The sequence below is a fragment of the Oculina patagonica genome, chromosome 9 (genome assembly GCF_052425735.1).
Source record: "Oculina patagonica isolate OP01 chromosome 9, crgOcupat, whole genome shotgun sequence".
In the NCBI taxonomy this organism is placed as follows: domain Eukaryota; kingdom Metazoa; phylum Cnidaria; class Anthozoa; order Scleractinia; family Oculinidae; genus Oculina; species Oculina patagonica.
In genome coordinates, this window is record NC_135766.1 from 1,725,275 (window position 1) to 1,737,480 (window position 12,206).

The 12,206-nt window shown below is 42.9% G+C and overlaps 2 protein-coding genes across 2 annotated transcripts in view; both read left to right on the plus strand.

The window, feature by feature from the left end:
• The window catches only part of LOC144665185 (uncharacterized), a 292,253-nt gene that overhangs the window by 156,442 nt on the left and 123,605 nt on the right, over positions 1–12,206 (plus strand). The window contains exons 13-15 of the mRNA XM_078526363.1: positions 325–408; positions 6,556–6,636; positions 6,762–6,842. Of these exons, the coding sequence (XP_078382489.1) occupies positions 325–408; positions 6,556–6,636; positions 6,762–6,842 (246 nt within the window). The remainder of the gene's footprint in view (positions 1–324; positions 409–6,555; positions 6,637–6,761; positions 6,843–12,206) is intronic.
• LOC144666519 (uncharacterized) lies at positions 1,295–4,065 on the plus strand. The gene is made up of 2 exons (XM_078527940.1): positions 1,295–3,961; positions 4,060–4,065. Exons 1-2 carry the CDS (start codon positions 1,472–1,474, stop codon positions 4,063–4,065), a joined length of 2,496 nt encoding a protein of 831 aa, XP_078384066.1. The 5' UTR covers positions 1,295–1,471.

Sequence of the window (12,206 nt, forward strand, 5' to 3'; positions counted from 1 at the left end):
CAGTTTCGAACTTCTCTTACATTAACATCGCTTATATTTACCTTCCAAATGTTGCTGTCACAACCACTCAAGTTCAAAACGGATGCAATTGAAATTAATTGAAACTTCAGCGCCGCCATACGGCCAAAGTTTGTATCGATCTGTTTTTGTGGCGAACAAAGAAGTTGAAATTTCTTTGTTCTGTACTCGACATTTCATTGGCTGAAGCTAAAAATGTAGAAATCTTTTGTTTTAGTTCTGCTTTGTGATTGGTTAACTTTGTCTGGGTGACCCCGGTTACAGTAGCCGCACTGTAATATTCATATTTATTTAATTTTTTCTCAGTTCCAGATAGAAATCCAGTTTCTTCCACCCCTTCAACTGCAGACAGAGAAGCAAAACAGAATGAAGAAAGAGACTCACAAACTGGTGTGTGTGTGCAATATTTTTTTTTGCTGAAGTTTTTAATGTACATGTACACTGTAATAAGCTGCTGTATGTGTTTTCAAGAAGTTTAGTTGCCTTGTCATTTTTATAAATAAGCTTTGTGTTGAGGTTTATTATGTCAACAGTACCAAACAAACTTTGATTGGGCGTTTGTAGTAACTACAAACTACTTTGTGATTCTTACACTGTGGAACAGTGTACTATAACCTGAAAAATCCTGGAACTTCTTAAAGGGGAGTCTGATGCCTTGACTCATGATCAGTAAAAGTGGGAATATCTTGGTATTGCAGAAACTATTGTAAGTTGGTAGTTTTTTGTGCTGTGATGGCAGAGCCTTGTTTGTTGTGTTATAATTGAATTCCTTTGTGATGTCATTTGGTGATGCTATCAGCAATACCAAGAAACTCCTGGAAAAGTGTGCAGTTTATTTAAGTGTAATTCGTAAAAAGCAAGATACAAATTAGTGGGGGGGGGGGGGGCAGCGATGAGATCAGCCCAGGATAACAGGGGGTGGAAGAGACTTGTACGGGAGAGGCGTAGACAAGAAAAGTGATTCCCACGGTGACAGGAACTGCCCGAAAGTTGAGAAAAATGTTGCAATGTGGTGTAATATTTTGTAACAGCAAAAGCAAAGAGGAAAAAAACGTAATTGAGGGGGGAACTTAGAGGAAAAGGCATAAAATGCTGAAGGATCAGGTCCCCCTGTACCTCCCCCCAGCCCATCCCCCACAATAGAATCCCAAAACTCCTGATTTCTTGAACCAATTTTTGTTTCCCTTGGATATAAAAAGTGTTTCTCTGTAATGTTACCCCAGATCTCTTAGGGCCTGATTACATGTGCCGGGCTGGCTCGGTTTGCCGATGTAGTGTTGTACATTTGTATAGACATCCGGGACTCTCATAGCGCGGGAAACCGTGGTCACGTGTCAAGCGAAGGATTGTGTTTTGTATGCTTAGTGCGTATGTGACAGTGCTACTGTGAGATCGAGTTGCTGGCCTTTGTGGCCTTTAAGAATACTACATTGGCGACGAGGATGGTCCAAATATGACTGAGAAACACTTACCGCCGTTGGATTTAACCGGACCGGCTTCGCAAGTCACGGAGAGGTGGCGTAAATGGAAGCGTGCGTTTGAATATTATGCCGATGGAAAGGGCATCGAGAATGTTCGTAAGAAGACATCTCAACTCTTGCATTTCGCCGGGATGGAAGTACAGGACGTATTTGAAGATCTACAAGACCCTGGCCCTGTCCCAGAGGAGGGTGACAATGCTTACAAAATTGCCATTCGCAAGCTGGACTCTTACTTTCGAGTCGAGGAGAACATTCCCTACGAACGCCATGTTTTTCGCCAACTTACACCACAAGATGGAGAGACTGCTGACCAGTTTATGGTTCGGCTAAGAAAACAGGCCCGACACTGCAATTTTGGAACGAGTTTGAACGACAATTTGAGGGATCAGCTGATCGAGAAGTTAACGGATTTTGAACTGAAGAGAAAACTGTTGGAACAAAGGAATATTACACTAGAAGAGGCGCTAGATAAAGCTCGTGCATGGGAAGCGGCGGGGCGACAGGCAACAAACATGACGGTGAGCCCACCGACACCGCAAGTGGAGGAAGATAGTGTCAATGCAGTCAAGACGAGACAAGGAAAAAGGGATGAGAAAAACAAAAAGTGCTACAATTGTGGAAGAGAGGGGCATCTGGCAAGGGACTGGAACTGCCCAGCGAAGGGAAAGAAATGTGCCAAATGTGGAAGGTATGGTCATTTTGCTTTGTGTTGTCAGGGAAATAGTGATAGTTATGGAAGCAAAAGTAAAACAAACCAGCGACGTCCAAATCACAATACTAACTTTGTGGGTGATCAAGAGGTATCTGATAGTGAGGAGGACTGTGCTTTTGCATTCGCAGTGACTGAGAATAGAGAGGAAACGTGCAATGTAATCAGTTCTAAAGAACCAGTAGTAGAAGTAATTGTTAGTGGCATTACAACAACAGTGCTTATTGACTCTGGCTCAGTAAGCAACCTCATAGGAATGAAAGAATATGAGGAACTTAAGGCAAAAGGCCTTACTGCGAAAATGGAAGATTGCCGCAAGCGGCTGTATGCATATGGTGGAAAGGAGCTAGAAGTAATCAGTCAGGTTCAAGTTGAGATCTCAGCAGGTGACAAGAAGATAAATTCACACTTAGTGGTGACCAAGACTGGAAGATGTCTGCTGGGTCATGAAACTTCAAAGGCCCTGGGTCTGCTACGAATTGGTTTGGGTGCGAGTGGTGGATCTGTGCAGTGCAATGTTGTCAGAGAGGACCTAGCCCTAGCCCTTCAGGCTAAGTACCCAAAGGCGTTTGTCGGTGTCGGTAAACTTAAGGACTACCAGTTGAAATTGAATGTTGACCCAGATGTGACACCGATAGCTCAGAAGCCAAGGCGTGTTCCATTTGCACTGCGAGAGAAGGTAACTGCGAAGGTAGAAGACCTCATTGCCAAGGATATTGTGGAGCGGGTAGATGGGCCGACGTCGTGGGTTAGTCCGGTGGTGATTGCGCCAAAGGCATCAGGGGATATCAGGTTGTGTGTGGACATGAGAAAGGCAAATGAAGCCATTATTCGCGAAAGGATCCCTATACCAACTGTGGATGAAGTGTTGGAGAATCTCAACGGCAGTACAGTGTTTTCGAAATTGGACCTCCGTCTTGGATTTCACCAGATAGAGTTAGATGAGGGCTCTCGAGACATAACCACATTTGCCACACATGATGGACTATTCAGGTACAAGAGATTGAGCTTCGGGGTAAACTCTGCACCCGAGAAGTACCAGCAGATAGTTACGCAAGTGATATCAGATATTGGCGGAGTTCAGAATATTGCCGATGACTTGATAGTACATGGCAAGAACGATGAGGAGCATGACGGGAATCTTCATAGATTGATGCAGAGATTGGAGGAGAAGAACCTCACCCTCAATGCAGAGAAATGTCAGTTCCGAATGGACAAGGTGGTTTTCATGGGACTACTGGTATCGAAGTACGGAATTGGTCCCACTGAAGAGAGAGTACGTGCTGTGCTTGAGTCCAGCCGCCCAACCACGCCAACAGAGGTTAGAAGCTTTCTGGGGATGGTTGGCTTCAGTGCACGTTTTATTCCCAACTTTGCGACCATCGCAGAGCCTCTACGGGCAATTTCCAGGCAGGGAGTACCCTTTGTATGGGGCAGTGAGCAGGAAAAGGCGTTTCAGAAACTGAAACAGCAGTTAGCCAGTGCACCTGTTCTAGCCTATTTCGACAAAGATGCACACACTCGAGTGATAGCTGATGCGAGTCCTGTGGGCCTTGGTGCAGTGTTAGTACAAGAAAAGAAGGGTGTGGGTCGAGCTGTTTGTTACGCCAGCAGGGGTTTGAGCAGTGTAGAGAGGAGGTACAGTCAGACGGAAAAGGAGGCGTTGGCACTAGTGTGGGCATGTGAGCGGTTCAACTTATACCTGTACCGGTTGCAAACCTTTGACTTGGTTACAGATCATGAGGCCCTGAAGGTGATCTACTCCAGAGGATCCAAACCATCCGCACGTATCGAGCGCTGGGTGTTGAGAATGCAGCCTTATAATTATAAGGTGTGTTGTGTTGCATCAAGAGATAATATTGCAGATGCCCTGTCACGTTTGACAATGATCCCTGCATCAGAGAAGTGTCGTTATGACGATGAGCATGTTCGAATGGTTGCCCTTCAAGCAGTCCCCGTAGCAGTCAAAATTCAAGAGATAGAGCGTGCCTCAGCAGAGGATGAAGAGCTGCAAGCAGTGCGTAACTGCCTCATCAGCGGAAACTGGGAGAAGTGTCCGAGGCCATTTGTGATGGTGCGTAACGAACTGACTTTCATTGGGCAAATTATTCTGCGCGGAACGAGGATTGTGATACCCAAGGCGCTGAGACAGAGAGTTGTGGAGCTTGCACACGAGGGTCACCAGGGGATAGTCAAAATGAAGGAGAGGCTGAGGTCTAAGGTGTGGTGGCCGGGTGTTGATAAGGATGCGGAACAGAAGTGCCGAGAGTGTTATGGGTGTCAATTGGTTACAAAGGAGACCATCACGCCACCAGTGAAAACAACCAGGATGCCAGAGAGGCCGTGGCAGGATGTAGCACTGGACTTACTTGGGCCCATGCCAACGGGAGAATATTTGCTGGTCCTAGTGGACTACTTCAGCCGATGGGTGGAAGTAGATGTAATTAAATCTACTACTTCTGGAGTGATTATCAAGTGTTTAGATAAACAGTTCTCTAGATATGGGGTACCTAGTACCTTGAGAACCGACAACGGAGCCAACCTGGTGTCCGCAGAAATGGAAGGATACTTGGAGGAAATGGGCATCAAGCATAGGCTGACCACCCCACTATGGCCAAGAGCAAATGGGGAAGTCGAGAGGCAAAATCGTTCCCTTTTAAAAGCAATGAGAGTTGCCCATGCCGAGAAGAGAGACTGGAGAATAGAGTTGAACAAGTTCCTACTGGCTTATCGTTCCACTCCGCATGTAACGACTGGCAAAAGCCCAGCAGAATTATTGTATGGGAGAAAAATGTCCACTAAATTGCCAGAAGTTGCTGATTTGGAGGAACCTGAGAATCTGGGGTATCAGCAAGCCAGAGATCATGATGCAGAGAAAAAGCAAATCGGTGCAGACCATGTTGACAAGAAGCACCAAGCAGCAGAGAAATGCATACAAGAGGGAGATCTTGTGCTACTGGAGAAGAGGAAGGAGAACAAATTGTCGCCAAACTACGAGAAAGAGCCATATCAGGTGACAGCACGTTACGGGGATCAGGTCCAGTTAAAATCACCTCAAGGTGTGGAATACAAGCGAAACATCCAGCATGTCAAGCGATTTGTGACTCCAGCTAAAGAGTCAGCTGAACCAAGCCTTCCTGCAGTAGTACCGTGTGAGCAGATGTGTGGGCAAGAACCCACACCCAGCCCGGAGATTAGAGCAAGCACTGTTCCAGTGGAGGATCAGAGTCCAATCCAGACACAGATAGCACCAAGGAGATCGGGGAGAGCTACCTGACCCCCGGACAGATTCAGTGACTATGTCACCACCTAAGGGGGGTTGCCATTTTGTAGTGACAGAAACTTTTATTTGCTACATTAACAAAAGTTTTCTGCAGTGACAGTATTTTGATTATGTTACATTTATAAGAGTGCCCTATTTGCCTTATGGGACATTGTTGACATTATCTTGTTGAGTTTTTACTAAGAGTTCATAAGCGAAGAAAAGGGGAGATGTAGTGTTGTACATTTGTATAGACATCCGGGACTCTCATAGCGCGGGAAACCGTGGTCACGTGTCAAGCGAAGGATTGTGTTTTGTATGCTTAGTGCGTATGTGACAGTGCTACTGTGAGATCGAGTTGCTGGCCTTTGTGGCCTTTAAGAATACTACAGCCGAGATCTCGGCGAATCTGTTAAACGCAAAAATCAACTTTGCGATTACATGACAACCCGGCCAGCCTGGCTAGCCCAGATCCCGGTATCGCGATGCCCGGATCTCGGCTAGCCGGGTTGAAAATTTTCACCGGGCCAGCCTGGCTAAGTGGGCCAGCATTAAATTTCTCTTCCGAGCACAATATCCGACGAAAAAATCAATGCTACTCCTTCTAAATAGGATGTAGAGGTAACATAACCCATCCAGCCACATAAGTGCAAAAAATTAACCACCAAATTGCCGGGAAAAGGTGATCAAGATCATTCGTGCTAAAACCGGGCCGAAAGTCATCGCGGCAAACTGGGCCAGCCCGGCTAACCGGGCTCATGTAATACCGAGCTGAAAGTCATCTCGGCAAACCGAGCCAGCCCGGCTCATGTAATCAGGCCCTTATATTAAACTTCCCGATTTCGTTAATCAAGTTTTGTTTTCCGTGGAGGTTTAAGAAATCAGAATTCTAGTATAGCAGTTTATTACCAGTATTCTGTTAGTTAACAGAAGTTGTAAATGTAATTATAGTTATTTTAATAAACACATCATTAAGGGGAGGGGGGGGGGGAAAGGCATCTGTAAACTTTTTAGCTTTTTTCTAGGCCAAGGCAGTGGTCTGCGTGCATGTGAAAAATTACATATTGATTTTAAATTTTTCTCAGATCCAGGTGGCCATACAGTTTCTTCCACTCCATCAACTGACAGAGGAACAAATCAGAATAAAGACAAAGACCCACTTACAGGTGTGTGTGTGCAATAAGGGCATAAATTTTTGCTGACGTTTTCAATGCATGTACATCTACACTTGCAGCCTGCTCAATACTGTGAATAAGTCTATTTTGTTGATCTGTGAGTCCATTCTTTTCAGCTCATGATGGAAGTAAAGTTTCTCCCTCCTCTTTAACTGTCACAGGAGTGAAACAGAATAATGAACAAGAGACATCAACAGGTGAGTACATGCATGTGCATGTCAGTAGTGCATTATAATGTATGCTAACTATGGTTGCTAAGTAGCTGGCATGCATGCAGAATCAAAAACAGCGGAACATTTTTCCAGGTTGGGGGGGGGGGGCTGACTAGTGCCCTGACGTGGGGGGCTTAAAAGACTCTCCTCTTAAGGCCTCGTGCTCCGCCATCCCTGAGAATGAGAATTATTTTCCTTTCTTAGTACAACTTTCCAGGGCCTAAATTTAAAATCTTTTTAAAATAACAGTGTGCCCTGTCAAACTCAGGCAACTCTCGAGGGCAGTGAAGTGCTTGTCATCAAGTTACTTTTTTTGTCTTAAAATCACAAATTATTTAGTCAGCCAACAGGTTGCAACTCATTGGGCATTAGTGAGCATAAGAAGTTACTTGCCTAACAAGAAATTTACTCAATGTTCCAGTTCACCAGATGAGACATTTGTCAGCTTTTCATGTACTATAGTTTTGTTTCTTTGTTAAAGCGTGCCTGCAGCCAGTACAATATGGCCAGACTGATGCATTTTTGTCTTTATTCTCCTCAGAACCAGATAGAAGTTCAAAAACAAAACAAACAGAACGGAATAAAGAAGGATCACTAACCACAGGTACCTTAAATATGCATGGAGAATACATGCAACAGCATGTGCTTTTACATCCGTTCATCTTTATTTATTTATTTATTTATTTATTTATTTATTTATTTATTTATTAGTTATTTACTTATATAGTATGTTGCTGTTGTAAATAAAAAAGATGGAATATTTTTTTTTAAGCTCGGTAATAAATAATAAAGATAAGATGTTAATCTACATGACACGAGCATGGGACAAAGAAAAATTCAGAGTCCCCAAGGAGAATCGAACCCATGGCCCCCCAGATACCGGTTGGGCGCTCTAACCAACTGAGCTACGAGAGACTCGTTGTGAGCTGGGCCATTTTTACTAGGTTGATAATTATGTGACACGTGTCCTGCATACTGCTAGGATCAGCAATGTCGAATTCATCAAGTTTTGTAGTAAATAATATTTAAAGATGAATTTTTTTTTTTTTAAGCTCGGTAATAAAATTAATAAAATTAGAACATCTTATCTTTATTATGTTGTCAATGCAAATGAGTGACAATAATGATGGTGATCCGATGTATTTGGATCAGTCCACAAAAGCAATCTGAGTAAATAAAATCAAATGTTGGCACACAGAGAGAGCATGTCCAAGTTCAACTACCCAAATGCAGTTAATTTAATTATCATTTCAATAATTTTATCTGCAGATCAAGCTCCATCCATATCTTTAGACAAAAAAGGAGCAACAAGTAGCAAAGGACTGCAAGTGTTGCCAACAGGTATATTGTATTGTATGTCTTATTATTCACTCCCCACTGGGGACTTTGTCAGACTGCTTATCGTGCAGTTTACAAGTTACGAAGAAATGAGTAATAATGATGCCCCCTATGTGAGTTTAGAATATAGCCGCTGTATATGCGCGATGGAATTCTAGCGGGGACTACCTTCAGGGACTACCTCCTCTACTCTGAACAGAAAGTTAAGTTTAAGCATATGTACATGTATATGTAGTCATGTCAGGACATTTTTACCACTTTTAACATCCCACTACAGGGACGGCAGAGCAGTTTTCCAGGTGGGGGGGGGGGGGGGGCTGACTAGTGACTTTAAGTGGGGGGGGCTTAAGAGACACTTCTCTTAAGAAGTCTTTATTTTTTCGGAAAAAGTGGGGAGGCTAAAGCCCCCCCAGCCGCCCCCCCCCCCCGGCTCCGCCGTCCCTGCATTATCCAATGAGGAAAATTTTGTGCAATTTGACTCCCTTGTCTAAGGAATGAGAGGAATTTGCAAAAGTTTTGTAGTCAAAGTTATGTAGGTCGTGAAAACATTAGATGTGTGTGTGATTATATTAACTGTGACATAATTTGGAAAATATTAAGGTTGTATGGGAATTCTAGAGATAAATTATTTCTGGATAAGCCTTGTTTGTCTAATACCAGAGTGAGTGTAGTTCTTCCTCTGTCATTGTCCTCAATGCCAATTTCTTTTCCAAAGCGGCATCCTTTTTAAATATAACATGCACACATGCAATATATGATTTATAATATTGCTTTTTTTCAGTTCTTTGTGGCTTATTATGTTTAACAAAATTTTGGGAATATTAAAAACTAGACTGTTCCAGGCTCTTGGTAGTTGAAATATGAAAGGGGCAGGTATGCCTGTTGTTGTCTGGCTTAGGGGTGTAAATTTCTGATTTTTGGTCTCGATTAGGGTGTTCCGGGGAAAACGCCAATTTTTTTAGCCATAATGGTCTCATTAAAAAATATACAAATATCAATTCTATTCTTAGTTTTTAGGTATCCTTTTGGGGTCAAGAAAAGCTTGAGCCACACCCAGATTGGTCTCTTTTAGGATTTTTGTTTTAAAATGTCCGACGAGCATTCCTGCCCCTTTCATATAGGAGTCCCCCTCCGGCGACAAAAAATGCGAAAAACGCATTTTTTCCTCCCTCGCCCGCGTTTTTCGCTCTCCCCCAACTACTGAGAGCCTGGAAGAGGTTAATTATAAACCTAACAAGCAAACATAGTTTCGGGAATATTATTGACCTAAATACCGATGCATTGTTTATTCTCATCAGATTCAAACAAAAATACATCTTCACAAACCTCTTCAGAGACAAACAGTAACAAAGAAGGAGCGTCAGCAACAGGTGTGTGTTTGTCATATGTTGATCATGATATTGTAATAGAGGTTTAAATAATCATAATCATAATCAAAGTAATTTTTCTTGGACAAGGAGGTTAACCCCATGTGAAGCACCAACCCGTGAAACAAGGCCAGGAACAACTTCGTGCACTACGCATTGAAGTATATAAGCACAGTTGCTTACAATAAGCACAACACGAAGCTATTCCCACTTTTGGAGCTAAACCAAAACTGTAGGCGATAATGGTCATCAAACGCAATTTGAATTACAAAATATCGGGTGAACTTATTATCAGGAACAATAATATTACAGTGTTTTTCTGATTACAGTGCGGTGGAAAAATACTTAAAAAACTTGAAAGACTTTCTATCTGACATGCATACGTACGAGTAATAGCAATAATTTAAAATAACAAATCTTTAAACAGAGCTGCACACTGTATTAGTACTCGATGGTGAAAGCTTGCTGATGTTCACAGGGTATTTATTAAGAAAATATCAAAAATAGGGGAAAGTTAAATTGGTATAAAGAGTTTTTTATGATGATAGCAAAAAATAGAAATGGTACGTGCTCCCGCTATAAAGTAGTGTGGTTTAGAGTTTTGTTTAGAACATAAATACTACTCTTTCGATACTCTTGTGTTCACTGGAGTAAAAAGGGTAATTCAGCGAGATGTTGTCAACACGGCTGGATGTTTTCACGAGTCATTTTTTTGGCGTCAGCTGGGCACGTTCATTGCATCTCCGTCATCTCGTACAAAAATCACTTGTCTGTCTCTTTAATTTTAATTTTAATCAATTATTTTAGGCAGCGATTTTGTGGACAAGGATAAGAATGAATGGAATTCACTTCACGATGCGGCAGAAGACGGTGATGTTACCAAAATTGAATCCTTGCTATCTCGTGGATTTTCCGTTGACTCCAGAGATGATCATGGTACAACGCCACTGATGGTGGCTGCTTGCAGGGACAAGCTACAGGCTGTGGAGTATCTGCTTAAAAAGGGCGCTAATCCATCATTGGAAGACAACGATGGATGGAATTTGTTACATCGGGCCTCAGAGGGGGGAAACCCTGTTATTATTGAGTTAGTGCTTAGTCACGTGCCTAGCATTGACTCAATAAGTAACCATGGTGTCACGGCGCTGATGTTAGCTGCTAATAATGACAAGCTACAGGTTGTGGAGTATCTGCTGGCAAAGGGCGCTAATCCATCATTAGAAGACAACAATGGATGGAATTTGTTACATCGGGCCTCAGAGGGGGGAAACCCTGTTATTATTGAGTTAGTGCTTAGTCACGTGCCTAGCATTGACCTAATTACTAACAAGGGTGTCACGGCACTGATGGTTGCTGCTGATCATGGCAAGCTACAGGCTGTGGAGTATCTGCTGGCAAAGGGCGCTAATCCATCATTAGAAGACAACAATGGATGGAATTTGTTACATCGGGCCTCAAAGGGTGGAAACCCTGTTATTATTGAGTTAATGCTTAGTCACGTGCCTAGCATTGACTCAATAACTAACGAGGGTGTCACGGCGCTGATGTTAGCTGCTCTTTATGACAAGCTAGAGGCTGTGGAGTATCTGCTGGCAAAGGGCGCTAATCCATCATTGGAAGACAACAATGGATGGAATTTGTTACATTTTGCCTCAGAGGGTGGTAACACTGTTATTATTGAGTTAATGCTTAGTCACGTGCCTAGCATTGACTCAATAAATAACAAGGGTGTCACAGCACTGATGTTGGCTGCTCTTTATGACAAGCTAGAGGCTGTGGAGTATCTGCTGGCAAAGGGCGCTAATCCATCATTGGAAGACAACAATGGATGGAATTTGTTACATTTTGCCTCACAGGGTGGTAACACTGTTATTATTGAGTTAATGCTTAGTCACGTGCCTAGCATTGACTCAATAAATAACGAGGGTGTCACGGCGCTGATGAACGCTGCTGGTAATGGCAAGCTACAGGCTGTGGAGTTTCTGCTTGCAAAAGGCGCTAATCCATCATTAGAACACAACGATGGATGGAATTTGTTACATTGGGCCTCACATGGTGGTAACACTGCTGTTATCGAGAAGATCCTCTCTCACCGAGTTGACATTGAATCCAGAACCAAGGCTGGTGAAACGCCATTAATGCTCGCACAAGAGGAAGGTGAAGCCGAGGCAGTGACGTATCTTCTTAGCAAGGGTGCCAAGCCTTCTTAGTTAAGAGAGTCACATAAGGATTATTCTTGAGGCATGCTCAGTGAATTAGTGTTGGTGAGCAGTGTACGAATACTTAAGATTGACTTGAAGTTGATGAGGTGAATTAACTGTCGCTTTACGCTTATTATGTTTGATTTTACAGACGGCCAGCTAACACAATGTCAAAATTCAAATTGCTAGTTAATTTACCTCATCAACTGCAAGTTTAATCTTAATGACAATATGGTTATCACTACTTTCCTGTGGAGTCCCCAGTTTAGTTGTCACGTAACGCCTCTCGTGAGTGTTGCGTGACGATTTTAATGACGGCTACGAATTAGACGAGAATTATTTGGCTGATTAGGACATGGCAAGTTTAAGTGACAGAAACTAAGGGCCGATTATTTAAACGAGGTCTACGTTAGACCTGGTTTCGACATGAATTAAGTATTTAC

Excerpts from the sequence above, each read along its gene's own strand:
- LOC144666519 (XM_078527940.1), top strand. The coding sequence starts at position 1,472 with ATGACTGAGAAACACTTACCGCCGTTGGATTTAACCGGACCGGCTTCG.